The sequence below is a fragment of the Micropterus salmoides genome, unplaced genomic scaffold (assembly GCF_014851395.1).
Source record: "Micropterus salmoides isolate LMB-PRFRI ecotype aquatic unplaced genomic scaffold, ASM1485139v1 Ms_hic_scaffold_10, whole genome shotgun sequence".
Lineage (NCBI taxonomy): Eukaryota > Metazoa > Chordata > Actinopteri > Centrarchiformes > Centrarchidae > Micropterus > Micropterus salmoides.
This window is the reverse complement of record NW_024040041.1, coordinates 5,704,533-5,727,869: the sequence shown is the minus strand read 5'-3', so window position 1 is coordinate 5,727,869 and position 23,337 is coordinate 5,704,533. Positions and strand designations below refer to the sequence as shown.

General features: G+C 42.2%; 1 protein-coding gene across 4 annotated transcripts in view; it reads right to left on the bottom strand.

The window, feature by feature from the left end:
* The window catches only part of hdac5 (histone deacetylase 5), a 61,990-nt gene that overhangs the window by 25,733 nt on the left and 12,920 nt on the right, over positions 1-23,337 (bottom strand). Inside the window, exons 1-14 of one of the 4 annotated variants that reach the window (XM_038709836.1) lie at positions 19,335-20,808; positions 11,161-11,247; positions 10,442-10,707; positions 10,146-10,290; positions 9,925-10,027; positions 7,697-7,830; positions 5,892-6,023; positions 5,568-5,677; positions 3,868-3,984; positions 3,266-3,377; positions 3,012-3,125; positions 2,717-2,910; positions 2,518-2,636; positions 2,206-2,401 (exon numbers count right to left, since the gene is read on the bottom strand). In XM_038709836.1, the coding sequence (XP_038565764.1) occupies positions 2,206-2,401; positions 2,518-2,636; positions 2,717-2,910; positions 3,012-3,125; positions 3,266-3,377; positions 3,868-3,984; positions 5,568-5,677; positions 5,892-6,023; positions 7,697-7,830; positions 9,925-10,027; positions 10,146-10,290; positions 10,442-10,707; positions 11,161-11,247; positions 19,335-19,491 (1,986 nt within the window). In that variant the 5' untranslated portion in view covers positions 19,492-20,808. Of the gene's footprint in view, positions 1-2,205; positions 2,402-2,517; positions 2,637-2,716; positions 2,911-3,011; positions 3,126-3,265; positions 3,378-3,867; positions 3,985-5,567; positions 5,678-5,891; positions 6,024-7,696; positions 7,831-9,924; positions 10,028-10,145; positions 10,291-10,441; positions 10,708-11,160; positions 11,248-19,334; positions 20,809-23,337 lie in introns of those variants that run through there. The other 3 variants (XM_038709845.1, XM_038709840.1, XM_038709846.1) reach the window with 3 other exon arrangements.

The window sequence follows — 23,337 nt, the reverse complement described above, 5'->3', positions numbered from 1 at the left end:
ATCACCTACAAGATCAACTGTCCCAATGGATTACGTACTCTCATTCAAACACAACCCATCCACGCTGAGATGGGAATGAACGCGAGGGAGGGGACATCAACTACATCTTTCTGAAAAGTGACGCCTTCTATATTTTATAATTAACAGCCAGATTAATTTACTCTACATCTTTACGAATATGTCTTGATTGTCTCTCTCAAAAGTCTGCATCTGTCGGTACACCCTCCCTTTTCATCCTCTTGCTTTTTGTTTGTGCTGCTTTTCCTGTTGTAGGCATCAATACAGATTCTGGCCACTTGCTGTTTTTTTATATTGTATATTTATGTATTTATATGCTTTATTGATCAATGAGGGCCTTCAGGGCCGGTTCCCAAGCCAAGTCCCCACTGACTGAGCTGACGTCGTCCGCTTTGGGTGAGTAATGCATCAGTTTTCTGTTTTTTTCTATGTATTTTTCTGTGCCGTGAATATATTTGACTCAACTGCTGATGTGTTGGCTTTAATTTGTGCCTGTATAATATTGATCTTGTTGTTTTCGCCACCCATAGAGTCATGTCCCTCAGTATCAGAGAGTGTTGTCCAGCTCTGCTTTGATTGGTCCAGCCTAAGAGTACACTGGCTGTCCGTCATGCAGATCCCAATCACCTGAGTGTCGAATGTCTGTCTGTATATTGCTTTTTCTGCTTTGTGATGGTGATTTTGACAATGCCTGACGAAGATCACTGTTGGATCGAAACGTTGCCCAGTTGAAACAGCTGGGAGCTATTAGAACAGTGTGCTGATCATTTGCCTGGTTCCTGCCTTCAGTCTGCGTTTTGATTCAGCACCTGTAGATGTGTTTGCACCGCCATCCTGTTTGTTTTTGTTTCTCTGAAGAAGCAGCACAATAAGAGATAAACCCAAAAGGAATACTCGAGAGTGCTCCACAAACACACTATGTGAAAACAATCGTGCGCGGGTGAAAAACACCTGAAGCCATCTAAGGTTTGGACTGAAGTAACAGGCCAACAGTTAGCTGTGATGAGTCAGATAGCTAACACACAACAACATCTGTAGCAAACACATTGAGACGGAAAACAGCAGGAGGTCAGCTGATGATGCATCTGTGTGATTCATCCCTCTGTGGAATGATACTGTGTAACCAAAATGTCCTGAGTTTAACGCCCAGGCCACAACAACAACCTGGCGCCCGTTTTAACAGGTTAGAGCAGCCATAGCCAACGAGTAAATATTCTATACCAGAGGTCACTAATAGGCGGACCGCCGACCTACAGCCCATTTATTATTGAGACTTACTACCTCGTGACGGAGCGTTTCTATTTTAACCCGCGCAGCTTTTCTAGCATTTACTGTACTGGTTTAGAGTACCAGGAAACTCACAGACCAATCGCATGTGCTCCAATCCTCTCATGTGACGCTGCTCAGCCAATCAAATCTGTGTATACCGATGCTTGCAAGTCAAGTCCGCGAGATTCACCAGAGACGTTTTGGAAACACACCCGAATTGAGGAGACGAAAGATAAAAGAGATTTCACATGGCTATTAATCAAGAATGTAGAGATTTTTACATGGACGTTCCTCCCACGGGCAGTTCAAAACCAGAATATCTCATAGATCTCCAATGCTAGCTGGCAGGAGAAATCTCATGTTTGTTTTGAGGAGGTATTACAGCTGTTCATTTGTTATGATGTGTTGAGTGTTTATTATAAAATTGGTTAAGACTACACTTCATCACTTCAAGCTACACTTTTTGTTACATTTTTTCTAAAAATTAGGCACTTTAATTTAGTTTACTTAAATTTAGAATTTATTATTTGAATAGTTATTATTTATTATCCTTCCAGTTTGATGTGAAAACTGACTATTATTTGATTTGACAGTCCGTTGTTGACTAAAAACATGTGTTGATACAACTATAGGTTATAGTACTGAATGATAACGCAAGTTCGTCATTTTGATGTTCCGGACCTTTGCTTCAGGAAATTTTCTCTAACTGGACCTCTTTGAAATCTAATTGAATACCCCTGTTCTATACTATTAAAAATAACTGAGCTGCACCACAATCTTTCACGAACCCTCTTGGGACTCACTATTTTAGAAAGGAGTGAGTGTAGCAGCTGACCTCCACTTGGAGTTTTGATGTAAAAGCAGCAGACTGCAGCAGAGAGAGAGAGAGAGAGAGAGACACTGTGTTCTCACACAAACCTGTGTGTAGCTCCCCCTCTCCTCATCGTCGCCCTCCCTCAGCTGGATGATGTCTTCGTCCTCGTCCTCTTCGTCCAGCTCACTCTCGGTACTCTCCCCTTTCACGTGCATGCCCCCGTGCTCCTCCTCACTCTTCACGTGCACACTAAGTCGCTCAGAGGTGGGCGTGCTGTCGTCTGACCCCTCCTTCTGAAGCCTGATAGGTCAGAATAACAGGGCAGACTTCAAAACAACAACCAGGTGTTTACAGTGACACAGAGTACCTAGATAAAGATAAATCAGTCACTGTTACTGACTGACTGGTTGTCGCACCTGTGAAGGCTTGCCCCTCCATCATCCTCCTGCATGTCATTGGTCTCTGTTAGCTCCTCTTCTGTCTCCTCTGGGTGGGTTGGCGGTGGCCTGGGAAGCTCTGCCCCCTTCGATAGTATCTACACGTACAAAGCAATGTTAGCGTGTGCATGTGTGCATATCTGTGCGTGCGTGCGTGTGTGTGTATGCACGTGTGTACCTTGTAGTGTTTTTCCAGGAAGTGTTGGTGTTGCTGCTGGACCACCAGCTGCTGCAGGGCCTGGGGGGACTGGGGCAAAGGTGCACTCTGGGTCCGTGCCAGTGGCCGATGGCGAGGAAGCTTGTTGACCGCCCGCATGCCGCTGGACACGCCTCTCTCTGCCGTAACCAGTGGCGACTGACTGTACATGGGGACTGAGTGGGTGGAGGATCACAGCACAAAGACAATTGAGTTGGATACTATGGGTGGACTTTAGTGTTCTTGTGCATGTGTGTGTGTGCGTGTGTGTGTGTACCAGCTAGCATGGCGGTCTGCTGTCTGGCCTGCTCCAGCAGTAGTACATGTTGCAGTAACGAGGAATGGGCAGAATGAGAGCTGGGGGGCGTTGTCTCCACATCATGCCCCACCCCTGCAAACAAACATTATCATTGTATAACATCTTTCTTTACTCACATATTTATATAAAGACTATCCAGTATGCAATATTTTAATATAATAATTAAACCATAATAACGTATTATTTAAATTGGGAACTGTGGTAAAGTTTACCTGCAGGTAGGGAGGATGTGGAGAGAAACTTCCCTGTTAAAGCCCCGCCCCCTCGCAGTGATTGGATGGCTTGACGCTCGGCCTCTTGCTGGGTAGAGAGATTCTGGGGCGGCTGTAGAGGGCACATCACCATGGTTACCACACAGACAAGTCTAGGTAACCGCCACACAATCAGCGAGCGGTAGCTGCAGGTCATGTGACATCCTCGCTCCGAGCTCATAAAACTCATCTAGACTGAGAGACCGTTTAAAGGCCTTTGTGGTGTTTTGAGTTAATTAGCTGATTAGAGTGTGGCACCAGGTGTCTTCAATATTGAACCTTTTCACAATATTCTAATTTTCTGAGATACTGATTTTGGGGTTTTCATTAGTTGTCAGTTATAATCATCACAATTAAATGAAATAAACATTTTAAATATATCAGTCTGTGTGGAATGAATGAATATCCAAGTTTCACTTTTTGAATGGAATTACTGAAATAAATCAACTTTTTGATGATATTCTAATTATATGACCAGCACCTGTATATGCATTTATGAAGTACGTGTTTGTGTGCGCACTTGTATGTTTTTGTGTAGGTGTGTGTGTGTTGCGCTGACCCACCGTGATGTGTGTGTTGGCAGGGAGGCCCAAGGAGATATTCGGCAAAGAGGGCGAGGTGTAGAGATTCAGAGGACTCAATGTCCCATCAGCCCCCAGTGTCTGATGGAGAGATCTCAGCTGCGGACAGGCAGACAGGCAGACCTGTTAGTATCTGTGGAATCTTAACAGTAGCTGAGAGGGTTGTCTGATGGTTATACACTGTGGATTCAAAGTTGCTTTTAAAATCTACTGTAAGCACCAACAGAATCTCTCTCATATCACCTTATTTACTCACTGAGTCCTGTTTTAAAGAGCTGCATTCTTTGGACGTGGCTACATACATGCACACTTAATAATATCCTCATATAGAAGATAACCTGGCTTTCACAAACCTTTTCCCAATACAGCAGAACAAAACAAGAACACTCCAGCAAGGACACTTTGAGGACTTGGTAGCATTAGTTTAACTGTCACTCAAATATAATATATAAATCAATATAAATCTTCCTAGTTTTGAAGCCCACTATTTGCTGTCTGGATATAATTCCACATGGCCTTCTTAATGAAGTACTGATACACAGTATTTTATTCATAATAAACACCTCCCTAGTGAATGGTTATGTCAGTTCCTCCTTTCAGAACGTCGTTATTCAACCATTAATCACCAGCTGTACTGAATAACTTCCTGCCAATCTCAAAACTTCTATCAATGATCCTGGAAAAAGCTGCCTTCTCACAACGTGTCCTTTAACATTTTGGACAGATTGCAGTCAGATTTCAGTAGTGAGTCAGCATCTTCGCTGTCAGGCCTTAGAGTGGTTTGTGTTTTATCAACATAGACCAGTTTCAACTGATAATTTTTAGTTTTTTTTCCTGCAGCTGTCGCTTATAATGTACCCTAAGCCTCCATTAAGGCCCTATTTAGCTTAATGAAATTAAGACAGAGGTCCTCATCATCTGTCCCGAAAAATACACTAGTGGTTTAGACAATTTTCTTGGGCGACATGCAAGAAATATGGGTCTCATTTTTGATGCTGCTTTATAATGTTTGACAAACAAACTCTGTAGTATATATTTTTTTATTGCATTTTATTGTACTATTATTTTTTTAATTGTGAAAATAAAGCCTTTTCTACAGAGGCCCTGAAAGCAAAATAAAATCAGTTAAGAGAAAACATTTCAATTTGACTGCATATGCAACGGATTTGGAAATTATTAGCATTATTTGGAAAATAATGACAAAACACAAGCAAATACAGAGCATTATACAACAGAAATGAGTTACAAACCTCTCAGATCCTGTGTTCTTCACCATTACCAAGTTCCCAGTCAAACTCCATAGGCGATGAGTGTTTAGCCCTGACTCTCAGGTCCCCCCCCTCTACCACCAATTTTAAATTCTATCTTTTGAGACTCACCTTTTTAAAGTGGCCTTTGAGTCCCCCTTATTATTAATACAAAATTGCTTTAATTGTGTCTGTTACAGCTATTTACTTATTTATATCTGTTCTGTTTTGATGTGTTTGACATTTCACTTTGGCCAACGCTTGTTTTGTAAATGTGCCAATAAACGTCCTGAACCACAGTGAACTGTAGGTGGCGAGCTCGAGCTGTGTGTCCAGTACGAAGAAGTGAATGGTGAAAATGAAACCAACCCGCGCACTACATGAGTCGGTGTGTACAACTTTAAAGTTAAAAATAAAGTGTTTGTGTGTGTGTACCTCAGTCTGTATGTTGGGAACCGATCCCGTGTTGCCATTGGCAATAGCTGAATTGGAACTGTTGGGACTGCTGGGACCTGAACCTGGAGCGCTATTACAGAGGGAGGAAACTGGTCGAGAGACATAGACACACACAGAAAAAGAGAGAGAGGAAATAATATTAATAATTCATAAAAGATCTAATGTATTAGTAAAAGGATTTATTAACAGTAAGTTTACACAATAAACACACTAAACACACTGCTACTGAGATTTTCTGTCTTTTTTCAACTATGCACTTCTGTGTGTGTGTGTGTGTGTGTGTGTGTGTGTGTGTGTTTTCACCTGATATCTCTATGGCTCTCTTCTTAAAGGTGCTGATAACGGTTCCATCCTTCCTGCGAAGGAGCGGGGAGCTCCGCCTCTCCGCCACCTTCTGCTTCAACCGTGAACGCACCTTCAGGTTAGGCTCCGACACTGGACGGGAGACCCAGAGCGACAGGGAGAGACGAGGGACGGAGAGAGGAAATGAAAGCGCCTCAGCTCAGAGCCAAAAGCAATCAGTGATCGCTGGCATCGATCAACAGCCCTTCTTTGTTATATTCATCAGTGTTGTTATTACAGTGCGGCTCTATCTCTTGTGTTATGTGTCTCATTCCAGAAGTTCCAGAAGTGCAGTACTTCTTTGGGGTATTTTAAGGTGCCTGGTGATTTGCCAACAGGAGACTATCAGGGGGGATACATGAGCACAGGCATTCTGGTAATACATTTTGGCTGGCTGCATCTTTTGGCCAGCAGGTGTATTTTAAGGTGGCTTTTGTCTATAAGTCAAGGTTAAAGGTAAGGAAAGAGTAAACAGGTTTTATTAGTTTGAGCTGCCCGGAAAGTATCCAGCAATCGTGAATCCAGGAAAACATGGTTGGTTTGTCAATGCTTACCTTTTGACTGCGTGGTATCAGAGCAGCTAACAACAGATCGAATTCAGCAAGACATGGGCGCTGACGGGATTTTGCACCAGTTCATGTGTAAGGCCGCAGAAGGCCACTGTATCCCAGGACTAAGACTACAGAACTACAGATGTGAATGAGCCTAACCGCAGTTCATCTTGCATGTGCCACTAAAGAAGCAAAAGAAAGTGATTTCTGCTTCTGAATTTTGAATACTGGTTGAAAAGGAGACACTTTTGGAACTACAAGTGTAATCATCCTTCAAGAGGCTTTACTGTATGTGAGGAAATATTACTTAATAGCCGGATGATATCAGCTCAACAGAAAGAGCAGTGATTGAATGAGGTATGAAAAAGTGTGGGAGATTTTTGGTAAAATGTACATAAACTCCTTTGATTAGCTACATAATGTAAACAGATAAAACATAATATAATGGGCCTCATATCCAGTGTTGTGCCTTGTTTTACTTAATCAGTGAGATACCTCAAAATCCCCCCCAAGGGTCAGGCTGATTAGCGGCAGCAGTCCTCCACGCAGGCGAGGATTTTGAGGCATCTCGTTAATTCAGACAAAAAAAGGCAGATTTGTTTTCATGAAAACCTTTCTCAGAATTCTGGGATAATAATCTCGTTCTTTCAAAACAAACACATCCATTTTCCTTCCGTACTCTTCCATATCAGCCAATCAAAACACCTTTTTGCACTTGAAATATCAGGTTATTGTTTTGTTGAGCAAACAGGTGGATGGAAACACACAAAAATGACTTGGTATTTCGATGGAAACCTCCTACGATTTCCCTTGTAAACCTCATATGTGCCATGTGATAACGGAAAGCTTTGATAGATCCAGCTACGGTAACTCCAGGGGGCGGGGCTTAGCGAACAGTCCTGCAGAGACAGAACCAGTTTCACACACTGGAAACATGTTCAGAGAAAAGTTTTCACATGGTATCAGTTATATCATGTGTTATATATAGTGTATGAGTGTGTGTGTGTTTGTTATCTCTAGGTTTAGGCTACCTCTTCCCTGGTGAGTCAGACTCACACTGACTCACACACACACACACACACACACACACACACACACACACACATATAGTATATAATAACTCCACACTCCACACCTCCGCATTGTCCTTTGTCAAACTACTTTAACATAGCAAGTCACACACACACACACACTTCCTCCCTCTGTCTCTCGTACCTGTCTTGCGGAGCGGGAAGTCGTCTTTGCCCTCGTAGTTCCCCAGTAGTGGGGGCAGTTTGTAGGACGGAGGAGTTCCCGGGGTGTTACTCTGCGGAGGAGAGCCCTGCTCCAGGGAGGTGTGCTGGGCTCCCCTGCAGACACACACACACACACACACAAACACAAGGAGAAAGCAAGTTAGCCTGCTGGTAAAACAGTTACACAATATTAAGGGATTTAGAATTTCGGTAAAATCATATCCTGCCAACCTGTTTAGTGTACTTGTACTTCATTTAGTCATTTCCTACATTTCCTAGAATGCCTTTCCTGTTATTTCCTGTTACTGTGAGTGTGGAAATTGTTCTCTGTGCCTCTTCTTCAATTGACTTCCCCCTGCATTATGGCTGAATCGGTGCAAAATAGATTTAGGGAACGCCTTGGCAAGGACTGAACATTTCACTGTGATGTTTCAGATCAGTGAAAGCTTTCTAGCCGCTGTTGGGACCGTTGGGATGAACTGGACATGACATCGTGTCATCTATAGGCCTTTACAGACATACATATATTACATTCATCCATCTGTTAAAGAGATGGCATTTTGTCAAACGGGTGTCTGGTATGTGTGTTACAGCCTTATTCAGAGAAGACAGAACTGTTACAGAGGAGCCACAAGCCGTGTTAGGAGTGTTACAGCAATATCACTAGCTTTGTAGTATACTGTGTAGACTGAGTGAATGAAATATTGATAAATATCATTATGAGATTAAGATATTTATTCATTCTGGCATCATAGTTTTTCATATATAACCTCAGAAACTACTTACATTAATTTTGTCAGGGAACATTAAAGGGGTGGAACTAAAAGGCTAATTGGACAGCGGAAGAGAAGATTAATCTAAAGCCAGTCAATAGCTTTTCATGCCCGTGTAATGTGTGCAAGATGCACTCTTTCATAGGCTGTAAAACGGTGTGGCACTGGACGGGCTGATGGGATCATTCCATGCAGCTGAGACAGTTTTAATTTACATACAGGCGACATTTATTTCTTAAGCCACACAAGTGGCTTGCCAATGTTGATTTACAGCCTAAATGACGTATTTGTCAATATCAATATGAGTTTGTATTAATTTTGTCATCATATGTTGATATGTTCTCCTTGGAGAGGTACCTACTCACATAAGTCAATGTTAAAAAGGTGGTGCTATTTTATGCATTTCAAATTTTACCACTGTTCAATTCTTCAAAACACAACTATCACGTCTGAAATACATGCGATACTGTTATAATCACCTGAAGCTGCATGGCTCTCATGGTCAATTTTCACGCAGCTGGTCTATATTTTTTTTCTCTATGTGCGCTTACACAGCCCTCCAACAGGTAAAAACTACATGACACTGATCTGTGTAAAAATTATTAAAACACATACTTCATTTACCAGAGGCAACGCAGCGGGGAAACCTTGTGGGTGTTTTTTCCATTTCACATTAAAATAAACCAATCAAATCAATGTGAATCCATGATCCTGTAGCTAAAATGATCCAGTTCATTAATTCAGTAGTTAAATTAGCCTACGCTTCCAAACCCTGCATAACCATACCACCATATCACTTGGCAAACTTTATATGCACACAGTGAAGGTGGCAACCACACACTACAAAGACTGTGTAGGAGTCTGTGCAGTAGGTAAAAACCTCACTCCGCCCGGCCTACACTAGTCTCTCAGCCGTCACAGAAGTAAAACCATGGATGTCAGAATTTCCACTTCAAAACGATGACACGATCACACTCTAGTCCTAGTCCTGAAAGGCCGTGTACGACTCTATATAAATCACTTTCAAGTCCTATTCTGCAGTAGGAGTGTTTATAGTCTTACGTTATACCTAGGAGTGATTCTGAGATGCTTGATAAATACGGGCCTTGTGGGTGTTGAAGCGGCTCATTTCAGCCTGGGTCAGACTACAACCTCCTAAAACCTCCCAAACTATAGCAGCCGCTCGCTGTCCCTGACAGGACACTGTTCACACCAGGCAACGAGGGGGGATCACACACTCTGATCTGTGATTAAGCAACATTTTCACATTCATACAGTGCAGTTTACTGCAACTGTGATTACTAAATAACTGTTTGTACTGAAGATGCAGCTTGCATTTTATATTTAAACACCATCACATGGATAATGTAGATTACTTCAGTTTGACTCAATATGTCATGTTACAGTGGCCAGTCAAGCTCTCTGCAGTCCTCACCAGCACTTTGAGAAGGAATGGTTTAGTCCGCCAATGCCAGGCTCTTTCTTACTGAGAAGGAACTCCTGCAGCTTCAGCTTCACCTCTGTGCTGGCAATGGCACCTTCCAAAACACATCAAAGAGAGAGGACAGCAATCAGGACACTTCGCTGTCTTTATACCAGTGGCTTGTAGGTACAGAGCAAACATGTGCGTATGGTAGTAGCAGCAGTATAACCTACTCTCTTTGCCCTTCTCCTTGTTCCTCAGCAGCAACAGTTGCTGCTCCAGTCGATGTTTCTCCTGCTCTTCATGTCTTTGTTGCTCCAATTTCCTCTTTTGCTCCAGCTCCTGTTGCCGTTTTGCTGCCAACAGCTCCTGTTGTTGCTTACACACACACACACACACACACACATCTTACTGAGACAAATAAACCAGCTGAGGAGCTGAATCACTATCAGGCTGGTTAACCAATAAAGAGATGAGAGTCAGAATGGAAGGTTTCTGGGGACTAGCCAGCTTATAAATGAGTGAATACCTGACTATCTACCTTCAGGTGTTCCTGCAGCTGGACTTCATGTTGTCTCGTGAGCACTTCGTGTTTTTTCTGGAACTCCGCAAACAGCAGTTGCTTCTGGAGCTCCTGCTGCTGTTTGAGCAGCACAAGTTCCTGCTGGAGCTGCTGCTCTCTCAGAGCCGTGTCCACCGCTGCACCCCCTGACAGAGTCCCCACCCTGGACTCTGTCCGCAGGTCCACGGGGCCTCCGCCCCCTCCTCCTCCTGGGCCTTCTCCTGTACCTCCACCTGGAAAAGCAACCCACGGACAAGTGGTCAGCTTTACTCCTCCCTCTGTATTTGTTTGTGTACTCCAACGATCTAGAACTGCGCTCCTGTAACGCTGTTGGGCTCACGATGGTCATTTTTGTTTTTAAAAATCAATGCAGCAGATCAAGATATATTGTGTTTTGTATGCTGCACATTCTTCTTTCTTATTACCAACTGTCGCCTATATTAACCACAATGCAATTCGACCATCAGCAGCTCAGTCGGAGATTTGGAGGTGTCATGCTAATAGCAACTAATGTAGCCTCGAGCTGCTAGCCTGAAGCAGAGATGAGGAGCGGGCTACAGAGGTGTGGCTAGCTCGCATCTCTCTAACTCCATTTTCAAAAAATGCCCCAACCGATGCTGACTCGAGTGACATCACCTAAGTCAATTTAACAGACCACCCCTCAAGGTATCTCAGAGGATACTCACCGCCTTCTCCACCTCCTCCTCTCTGCTCGCTTGCGGTTCCTACTGGGCTCTGCATGCCCGATGGGAGGCTGCTCTTCACCTCCACTACTGCAGGACGGAGAAACAGAGAGAGAGAAAGCGTGATTGATCAGTGTGGAAAATGTTGTCAAGGATACATCACACTATTACATCATTCATTGCGCACACACACACACACACACACAGGCAGTTCCCATTTCATTCAGATCAGTTGTGGGAGTGTTGTAAGAAGTGAGGAACACAGCGTCCTGCCGCCTAAAAATAGCCACAAGCGTAGCATTAGCCTAGCACTGACTTAAACTCTCCGTAGTTTTATCTTGGCATTAGTCTAGACTAAATTCATTGTGGCTAGGCTAAAGGACACGGCAGACTATGTTAAGACGTGGCATTCATACTCACAGAGGCAAACTATCAGAGAAGCCCGCTGTTATTTATAACACTATGGCGGAAAGAAAGAAAAGAGGACTGCAGGACCTGTTTCATCGTTACAGAGATTAGTGTGATAGGAAACAAAAACTGAGAACGTGTCTCTCCCAAATGCACCGCCTGGTACTCATGTGGATTTGTGGGCTAATCAGTATGACAGATTAATATTGATTTCCTGCTTCAGGCACCAGAGTGGCGTTAGCTGACTTCTCACCTTGTGAAATGAAAGATATGGGAACTCAGCGAGGTAAGAATTCATCGTCATCACAAGCATCGACCTATGACGTGTAGTGTTTGGGGAAATTCCTGCTGCAATTGTCTGGTTGCTATCTGTTCACCTGGAGGTAAAGTGGGTATATTTGGTAGATCTGGTGACCTAAAAAATACAGTACGTTTGGAACATGTTGCAAACTAACTTCATTTTGGTTATATTTTGTATCCAACTTGCAGGATTGTCATTACAGATGACTTCATTTTGATACATGCATTGTTTTTGCATGTATATAAATGGACTTCCTGACTCAGTGTGCCAGGCTGACTCCTTCATCACATACTGTACTCTCCATAGTTGAGTTTCCATTCAAATTTAGTGTCATTTTAACAAAAATTCCAGGAAAAACTGCAAAAGTAAATGTATATGTATGCATGTTTCTAGCCACTGCTGTTATATTAGTACAAACATTAGGAGCTGGTGGTGCTAACCCTCCAGTCGGGGGCCATTAAACCATTGCGGAAAGAGACGGCACAACAAATTGCTGAAAGTAAAAGTGCTCAAGTCAGTTACAGTCTCCTCATGTCTCCATCCACATCTGATGGTTTCATCTCTCCAGAGGATGTTCAAGTTGCAAACTTTATATGTGTCACCATTAATTCTGTCATTCTGTTACTATTGCACTTTGTCGCTTTTTTTTAGCGATACAGAAACTTCTCAACCAAAAATTTGTTAAACAATACTATTTCACCTTTTTTATTTCAGGCATTTCAACACCAACTTCTTTATGCAATAAAATTGAATATGCACATAAATACAGGCGGCTGGAAACACACTTTCTGTGGGGGGTGGTTATTTAGGTTTGTATTCACAGATAAGCTACAATGCTAAGATTCAGCAGCACTCAGATCGGAAGCTCCTAGCAGCTTAGCTGCTCCAATCAGCTTACACTGATCACTTGTGTGTGTGAGAGAGAGAGAAAGAGAGAAAGTGAGAGACTGAGTTAGTATGACATAATTTGGACTATTTCTTTAGGGTGGCTCTTGGTAGTGCAGACAGCCAACAGGTTAATGCTGCCTGATACACAGACAGGGGAGGGGTGGTGGCGGTGGTGGTGGGGGGGGGGGGTCTCAGCATCTCATCACCAATAGCACCTATCAATGTGCCCTTGACTAGAGGCACTGTCCCTGACCTGCTGCAAACCTGCGGTAACTACACTCTCCTGGCTTCGGCTGACCCCTGCTATTGGATCAGACCACTTCCAGGAAGAGGCCACACACTGCGACATGTTGGGACGTCAGGATATTACCTGTCTGCTGGCCCAGGAGGAAATTCAATTAGGACTAACCTATGGTATAGTCTGACCCATGACCTTTCTATAGGTGTTCTGACGGTCACCTCCCATTCTTTGGCACACTCTTTCTGCTTTCACGTCATGTGGGTTCTAAGCTAATCAAACGTCAACATCCACAACAAGGCCGAGCTCATTAGCCCTGTCCTGGAGGATTGTGACTAATTAGAGAAGGAAAGATTTTATCTTTAGTCCCAACTTGACCTTTGACCTGAGACCTTGATACAGAGAAAGAGAAGCATGCGTTAATTACTTAAAAGAGATGACAAAGACGTGTGATGATCCCTCACACACGCACACACGCACACACACACACGAAGAAGCAGTCCAGTATCAGGTTTGCTGGTTTGTAACCTTTAAGCTCGCTCAGGCACTGTGGCCGTTGCAAGAAAAAGTTGGTAAAAGGCCCAAAAAGTTAGAAATGGGGATAAATAAGGCTGTGTGTGTGTGTGTGTGTGTGTGTGTGTGTGGGTGTGCGTCTGTGAATATCTGTGCAGCCACTCACATCTATATTACCTAAACAAATATTCTGGCATTTCACTGTGACGCACGTGTCTCCCCTTCCACTACAACACACACACTGTCCCTGTGTGTGTGCGTATATGCTGTGTGTGAGCGAGAGAGAGAGAGACTGGTCTGTGAGTGTGTGTATAACAGTCCATTTGGCAAGAGAACAGCATTCCACAGCAGCCAGCGTCTGACGTCAAACTGAAGACATTTATAGTCTGGTAAACACACACACACACATGCACGCACGCACACACACACACTACAAAAAGGCAACATTTCAGTATTCATGCACATTCACGCTGCAGTAAAAAAAAGTAAAATACTGGTAGAAATGAATACAGACTTGTGATTATACCTTGTTGCTAATGACTCTGTATGCATCACAGAGAACATCAAATCACAAAGGCAAGCCCCTGTTGCAACTCCTGGTGGTGCTCTACAAGGCAGTCCTCCTTAAACTGGTACCATAAGGCTTAGTTTTTTATAGGGCTGCAACGATGTGTTCCCATTTTTAAATGCCAATCACGTCATGAATAATGCAAGCCCAAGGAGACATATTGTTTTTTTGTCCAACCAACAGTCCAAAACCTGGAAATACTCAGATGATCGGAACTGGGAAATGGAAAATGTGGCATTTTCACTAGAACAAGACCGTGCCGTGGCAGCAGCTCTGTTGGCCTGTACTTTAGTACAGCGGTGCGTTGAGCTTGGTGCTAATAACAGCATGCCAACATTCTCACAGTGACAACGCTAACATGCTGGTGTTTTAGCAGGTAACGTTGACCAGGTTCGCCATCTTAGTTTTGCATGTTGGCATTAGAATTTGTGTTTGAACAAACTACAGCTGAGGCTGACGGGAATTTCATTAGTTCTGCAGGACAAATTCAATTTTGATCGGATGAGAAGTGAGAGGATCACCAGAGTCATTACAATTCATCCTGAGGTGGATATGAATGTATATTAAATTTCATGGCAACCCATCCAACAGTTGTCAGGCCATTTCACTCCAAACCACAAATATCAACAAAAAGTCAGGGGATCTTCAAAGTCATCAGGATTCATGCTCTGGGAAGTATTAGTATGTACAAATGGTACAATTGTACAATATGTAGCACGTTTCATGGCCATCATCATTGATATATTTGTGTGGGGCCAAAGTTAAAAGATTAAATCATCAAAAAAGTTGCAAATTATTTTAACTAATATTTTCAGCTCACAATGAAGAGCAAAACAAAGTTTTTCAATTTCTACAATGCCTTTTTTCTATTTAACAGAACAAGTCAAACTCTATCAAATGCATCGGTTTCTAATTTTGTTTGAACACCAGCAGCAGTACAAGAACTTTTCCACAAACAGAAAAGAAAAATATAATTTTTCAAGAGAAAATATCTAACCAAAGAAAGCATGATTAAGTATATGATGCCAACATTTGGTTGGTTTCACTACTCGGCTCTAGAAACACATGTTGGTGGGTACTGAAAGTACTAAAAGATCAATCCCCAGGCCTAAAGCTGTCTATATTCAACTAAACCTGAAAGGTCGATTAAACTATTAATTGATTACTACACAAAACTGAATCTCTGCTTTGACGGGCCAAACAAGCAACTGAAATATGTCATCTCCAATGGCAGATAATTGTGACATTTTTCTATAATGTCACAATTATTGTTCAACTGGGGAAAAAAATAATGACTAGGTGAACTGATAATGGAAATCAACCAATTTATTCAACCAAGTCACCCCATGAAGGGAGATGCTACATAATTCAGCTCATATATGCTGATATCAACTTTACTCATCACTGGTGAAATATTGTCAGAAGTTCTTGCTCTTCCTAAAATAATCAGCATGGATGAAATGAAATGATCCAGAACGCTATAAATGAAGGCTGTGGCACATTATGTATCTACAGGAGGACTGCAACTAACAGTTATTTTTGTTTTTCAATTAATCTGCCAATTAAGCTCTTGATTCATTGACTGGTCTATAAAACATTAGCAACAAAGCAACTGTGATACAGATAATGAAAGCTGCTATTTCTCACTGTCTAAAGTTTGTGAAAAGATCCTTGCTCACTTTATGACAAAGGTGGGAAAAATATGATAAGGAGCTACTTCTCCCCAACTAATTTATTAGAACTCACTGAGACTCACTGTCCCTTGGACATTATCCCTACAAAGTTTTTATTCAAAATCATGGACAGTCTAGGTTCCTAAGTGCTCTTAATCATAAATAGCTGTCATCTGGTTGTGTTCCAGATATGGCACGGTATTGGACTGGTTTGCCTCGTATTTATCTAACAGGAAGCACTGTGTGTCTATTAAAAACTTTAAATCCACCTTTTCTCCTGTCCCCAAGGATCAATTCTCGGACCTATTTTGTTTTCCATTTATATGCTCCCCCTGGGTGACATTACCCGCCGATATGGTATTCTCTTCCATTGCTATGCGGACGATACTCAGTTATACCTCCCAGTAAAGCCAACTGACCTCAGTGTGCTGCGTTCCCTCCAGGCCTGCCTGACTGACATAAAATTCTGGATGTCAATAAACTTTTTACAACTCAACTCTAATAAAACAGAAATCCTCATAATTGGTCCCCAGCACACTACTAATCTGATTATACCCTCTATTTGTCATTTGTCTACCTACGTTAGCCTGTTGCCAGAAATCTTGGTGTCCTTTTTGATAGTAATTTTTCCTTTGAACAACACATTGCTAAGCTTGTCCAATCATGCTTCTTTCACCTTATCTTATCTTACCTCATCTTAAATGCGATGAGATGCTGAAACTGTTATACATGCTTTTATTTCGTATTTATTCAGGATAAAGTTTTATGAAAAGTTTAATTTCTGCATGCTTTGTCTTATTTCAATGGTGTATTTTTAACTGTTCTGATTTTAAATGTTCTATCTTCTGTGAAAGCACTTTGTACTCTGTTTGATAAGTGCTCTACAAATAAAGTTATTATTATTATCATTATTATTATTATTAAAGTCTCTTTCCTGCTACACAGGAAGCATTTTAATGTGTCCAGTTAGTTTGGAATAAACACAAGAAGAAGACTAGTTAGCATGAACAGACAAAGGAAAACACTCCAACTACAAACATTCAAAGTTGACAGATGATCGGTGGAAGGTGTATTGCAAATACAATACTGGGGCACTGAACAAAGCAACAAAGATGGAGACTTAACAAGAACAACATTGGTATAATAGCTGACAGTTAACGTCGGAGAGCCTGATGATTTTTTTTAATGAAGGCTTCCCTCTGCTCCTTTTTCTTCTAAATACATTTACCATCTTTAGCCCCCAGCAGACGTTGTTGGCCAATAAAGAAACAAATATGCTGCACTATGTGCTGGCCATGATCTGTCACTAATTATGAAATTAGTGGTTCATAAAGACAGAGGTGTGCAATTAAGTCCAGGCTCTGTTGCTGTCTCTCCTATTTCACATTGCTGCTGCAGCTGCTGCTGCTGCTGCTGCTGGGAGGTATTTCAGGAAACCAATATTCGTCTTTTCTCTCTCTCTGTCCTGTTCGTTCTGCGTTGCTAAAAGAAAATAGGCACTATGACATCAGCCTTGCAAAACACACTGGAAAAAAAGCCAGGAGAGAGAGAGAGACAGTCAGACAGAGAGGGAGGAAGAAAAGACAGAGCAAGAGAGAGAGTGAGGTAAAAATAGTATAATGGCTGTGTGTACTTTAGACAAATTAGAAGCTTAGAGAGAGAGAGGAGTCACATGTGTAGTGTTGCTATAGAGACTGAGGGTGGGTAAGAAGTATTATGGGCTGGCAGACTGTAGGTCATCCACAGCGGATGCTGCCTGTTGTGTTACACCAGGCTTAATGTTTTTGACAACATTTGGTTCTATCAATTACACAGCTGCACAAACAAATATTTTTGTATTAACAGTGGGTCCAGTGAAGGAGGTCACTAACAGTGATGCACTCTGTAGTTCCCCTCAGCTCGATGGAGCTCGATGTTTAGGTTTACAGGCAGCAGCTTTAATGTCTCACTACAGTCTCAATGCTCTCATCAGCCTTGTTTCCAGTAGCAGCAACAAGCTGTTTGCAGCAAAAAAAGCTTTGATAAACCAGTTATAAGCTACCTGCTCAGCACTCAGACCGTTACCGACTAGCTAATGGACACAGTGGAGCATTTACCACCTAAAGAGCCATATTTCTCTCAGGAGTGAGTGGAGACTGCAACAGAGATTGTATGTTGCACTTAAATTTGTTGTTTGGACAAAAACCTAACTCCAAGTGAAAGCAACAGTTTGCTAGTGTAAATAGTGAAAACATACAGCAGGTGATAAAGGCTCTAGAGATGGGAATTATAAACCATTTGGCTGGTTTGAATAGTTTCGTTCACAGACTGGAAATCAGTAGCTCTGCCATTTTTTTAGTTAAGCAATTGCTTAAGTTCACAAACGCTCATGTAAAATGCATAACCAGTTCTAAAGAATGCATGTGATCAATGTAAGTGAAGAGCAAACAAACCTAAGAAACCATGACCTACAGCAGAGGACATGTTGTCCCTACAAGTGTCTGTGAGCCTGTTAAGTCAGAACACACACACAAACTCACATACACTGACCTGGATTGGACAGTGAGCCAACACTGTAATTGCAGCCGAAAAGAAGATTAGAGTGAGTCCTGCTTTACCAACTAACAACCCGCTGGCTTCAAGAGGTGGCATCAAGCCACAGTCCAAACCCAGCTCGCCTCACTTGAGGGTGACTTTACTGTAACAAAACCTCCACAGGCTGAAGACCCACAGCAGACATTATTGGTCTTTTAGCAGCTTTTTATTCTGTGGGCTACTACTTGAGCTCTGTTTTCAGCCTGTATTTGTTTACATTTTTGTAAATTGGCAACATTAAAAGTATGCCAAATTAGCTATTAGCAGCTCCTGTTTGCAATGTACCCATGCACGTACAGACAATTATCACTGGATTACTTGATACGTGATACTGGGGAAACACTAAAAACACAAAAAATTCTCAGGCACGTTCTGGACCATCACTTTCCTGTGATTTCCGAGGATATTTATGGATGTTTATTCACGATGGATATCAAAGATAAGGATGTCTTCGGGAAATGTATAGTCACACTGAATCTAAGAAGCAGTGATTTTGACGCAAATAGCAGTAGTCAGTCACTAAGGGCTTTAAATTACCTTAATTGCCTCAGTGAGCTGTGTGTCACAGCCTCTGCTGCAACTCCTGAGCGTGTTAATAAGCAAGCCAAACTACAATAAACTAAATTCCCGTTGATTTTAGAACACTGGCGTGCACCTGTCCCTTTCACGTCGCACAGCATCCCCCCCGGGGAGGAGCACCTCACAGTTAGGAAACCTCTGACCTAAACCTACTGTCCATCCTCATATATATTATTCTGTCAAAAAAACCTCTGAGCCCCCCCACTCCACACCCATATTTATTTTTACCCTTTATCCATTCACAGGCATCAATATCTATTCACCACTTCTGTGATATACAAAAACTTAATATGAAAAGGTTAACAAAACACAAAGTAATTACCAGACATTATAAATATATTACATTTGGATCCAAACCTTTAGTCTGATTCCCCATCAAACCTCCAGCACACAGCAGCCCCCCTCCCCATCTCTCATTTCCCAGAGATGACTCACCAGCAGTGGGCATGGCAGCGCTGGAGCCCCTGTTGCCACTCAGGAGCTCCAGAGGCTGGTGGTGGCTGTCTGTGCTGGCAGAGGAAAAACAGGACTCAGTCTCATAGATGGTCTGCAACATGGCGCACAATCCTGACACAGTGGGATGCAACAGCATGCCAAGACAAGAGGCAGCGCTCTAATGTGTCACAAAAAAACACCAGTCAGTTCCTCTCCTGAGACAGCGGCATGTCTTACTTTATGTAGGATTCAAGTTTGGCCAGGATGGGGGTCAACAAACACTGAAATATGCTTTCAGAGGTTACTCATTCTGTTACTTCGAAACTGAAAACGTCCAAATGTTTTCTGTGCTTCTGTTGTAAAATGATTTGCTGAATTGGGTGAAAAATGAAGCCCATAAAAAATCCAGAAAGAACTCAGAAAACTCCTCTGTGCTTTTATTGTGTAATCCAGCAAAGATGTCTTGTTTAGGCTGCAGTCTCAGTCAGGTAGCCTCTGCCTTTCAGGTTTCCTGGAGCTTCCGCCGTGTCTTGCTGTTCAGTTTGCGCTGTGAGGACCAGTCACTGACACTTCCTCTTTTCTAACGGAGCCTCGGTTGCAGGTTCAAGAAGTCCTCCCCTCTGCTCGGCTCGAGGAATGAATCAAAATTTAAAACAGGGGGGACATGTACAGCTTAAAAACAGGCTTTTTAGTGACCTGAAATATGACTTTCTGGTCAGTTAGTCTACATCGCCTGGAGTCCTGATCTATGCAGAACACTTTGCTGGCTCCTGCTGGTTAAGAAAAAAAGTTTGCTTCCTCTGCTGCACTGAGCCCGCTCTGATGCTTTACCAACCGAACTGAACAAGCAAAAGCAAGACGAGGAAGGAATCAATGAAAACTCCCTCCCCCTGTAGGACCGTGCATTCCCATAAGCGGTTAACTGATGGAAGGGATCGGGTGGAGAGTGATGCTGCTGCTGCTGCAGCCTCTTCACCACTTCCCGCAGCTATCAACACAACAAAAACACAGAGACGAGGAGAAGCCGAATTCCCCTGCTCGGCTGCATCAAAGGATCCTCATGCTGTTCTCCTCCTGGCTGACGAGAGAGAGGGGAGAGAAGGAGGAGGAGGAGGAGGAGGAGGAAGAGGAGAGGCGAGAACGTAAATAGCTCTGGGAGAGCGCTCCCCGAGGTTCCATGCTTCCAAAATTAGAACGAAGCGCTGAGAGAATGACAGAGAGAGAGGGAAATGGAAGGAAGGAGGGCGAGGGACAGCAGTATAATAAAAAAGAGGAAATGTGGGAAGAGGAAGGGTTGGCTGCAGAAGACGAGCAGCGAGTTAGAATCTTCCCAGAAAAATGAACAGCCAGAAATCACACGTTGTCCTCTTATGCCTCGCTTGAAAACACACCAAAAAAAGGGGGCAGGCTGCTGCAGTCGAGCTTTGTACAGAGACCAGAAACAGCTGCTGGTCAGACCAATAATATTCACTGTCTGAGAATCACTGGTGTGTGTGTGTGTGTGCGTCTATGTGTACTCTCTTTGAGCTGCTGAATGAACGCTGAGAGAGAGAGAGAGAGAGAGAGAGAGAGAGAGAGAGAGAGAGAGAGAGAGAGAAGGAGGAGGGTGAGCAAAAGAGAGAGGCTGGAAGTAGATCACTGGGTGGAAAGGAAGTTAGGCGGATAAGGAGAAAGTCAACAACAGCTTTTTTTATTTTAGTTAGCGTCACAACATGCAGAAGGAGACAGAGAACAAGGACACTCCTTGCACATCCATCCCTCCTTTCACCATCATACACTCCTTTTTATTCTTTTCTTTTTTTGATGCGTGTTTGTGTTGTTAGACTGGCTGTTTTTGTTTTTTGTTTGTTTTTTTAAAGATTAAAGAAGAAGGAGGCAGGGGGAGAGAAGACAAGCATTTACTAACACAGGAGATGTAGGGGTGGGGGGGGTTGTTGGAGAGACTATAGCTGAAAATAGCCTGCCAGGGAGGAGGAGGAGCTAGAGATAAAAATAGGCAGAGAGAGAGAGCAGTAAGCCTACAGCTCTGGGGTGGGGAGGAGGGGGCTGAGAGGGAGGCGTTCAGCGCTGTCATGTTTCTGCACTGCACTGCCCACAGATCATCTGTCAATCAAATGGGGACTGTGACCTCTTCTTCACTGACAGGTTGATTTTTCACAGTAAAAGTGTGAATTTGGTCACAATTTTAAAAATATAAAAAACCTAAGGAATCCACATCAAGGTTGTATGTTTAAGTACTGAGGTTTGATACTAGGGCTGGGCAATAAAACAATAATGATAATTAAAACAATATAACTATCCTCAATTACAAATTCATTTAATTGTTTAATTGATTTAATTCATTTGAATCACAAACAAATTAGCACTTAATTTTTCTATGAAGGTATTTCATTTTGTTGAGGAAAAGGGGCTGAAAAAAGATTTAGCTTAATTTTAATCATGCATATTTGTTGAAAAAAGACTAAAGCATAATAGTTTTGAATGTTCTTCCTCAGACGTGTTAAGTGATCCACTGCTTGGCATCAAGTTGGTCAGAACAAACTTCTGACCATAAAGAAAAGTTTAATACCACACTTAACTATTTGTCTTTGTCTTCAGCAAAAAATCAGCCTTTAAACCTGACAAAAATAATGATTTGACATTTATTGTGATAATTGTCAATATCAAAAATATTACTTTTTCTATTGTGATAACATTTTTGACCAACCCTATCTGATACCTACATATTTAAATACGACAAGTCTAATGGAAATTATACTAAGAAACAATGTTTAGACAAAACAGTAATGTCTGTTACTAATCATTACAATGGATTGAATAAATGACAGATCAAGGTATCACATTCATACTAAAATCCAATATTGCAATCCTATATAATATTAATAATAATACTTTTCTTAATACAAAATGCTTTACAGAACCAAATATAATTGTGCCCACAGTCTAGATAAAAACAACGATGAAAATAATATAAATAAGTGTCTCACTAATTAACTTCTTATATCTTGTGTGTTTAATCCATTCCAAAAATGCAAAAATCAATGACTCCAAGAAGAAACTGGACCGGGCCATGAAACAGTCCAATACATAAGCCCCAGTAAGGTAAGTAAGTGTTTTTTTTACTATTTACTATACATTCTTGAAATACTTAAGTTCAAATCTGACAAAAAGCGTTCATCCAACAGCAGCGTGTGAGTGTCGCCACTGGGAAATGTCAAGGAGAATCACGGAAATGTTGTTTTATAACCGAAAGCTGCACTGCTCACTTTTCTCACTTCGCTGTCGGTGTGGATATTATTAATTGAAACTGCTGGCTGCTATTTATAGCATTTGTTTGTTCCATAAAGCAGCTCAGTCCTAAGTGAGGCTGCGCTTTAAGGAATATGTTCCTGTGTTTTAACCGAGTGTAATGGAATGTCACTGACGGCAGGAGTGCAGGGATTACAAAGCATCAGAATGAATCAGGCTTTAGGCAACCGATGGTAATACATTAAAAAGAACTGAGCGGCACCAGTGAAGATCCAGTAGATCAGCTCACAAACTCCTCTGTATTCATCCGCTTCTCATCTCTGGGCTCATCGCTGCTGCTGGGATGACAGTTTCCATTCCAGGAACGGCAACATTTCATTGAATCATTTTATCAACACCTTACATCCCACCTCCTCCTTGTCACCTTCATCGCCCTCATCATCCTCACCTCCTGTGTAAACAGCTCTGTGTGTCCGCAAGCAGAATGAGGCCCGCCTCAGTGTGACTCACAAGAAGAGAGACTAAACATGTAGAAAGAGGAGAAAATGTAAATAGTGAAAAGGAACGTGCGTAACGTTTTACATTGACTCGAGTTTCCTTTTCTCTTCTCTGGAAGCACCATTATGTCTTAAAGACTTCTTCTGTTGTCTTACAATATCGTTTCAAATTAATTTGGCAGCGAGAGAGACAAAGAGAGATGCAACTGACCAGGCAACATGTCTGAAATCCTAATGTTCTCACATACTAAACACAT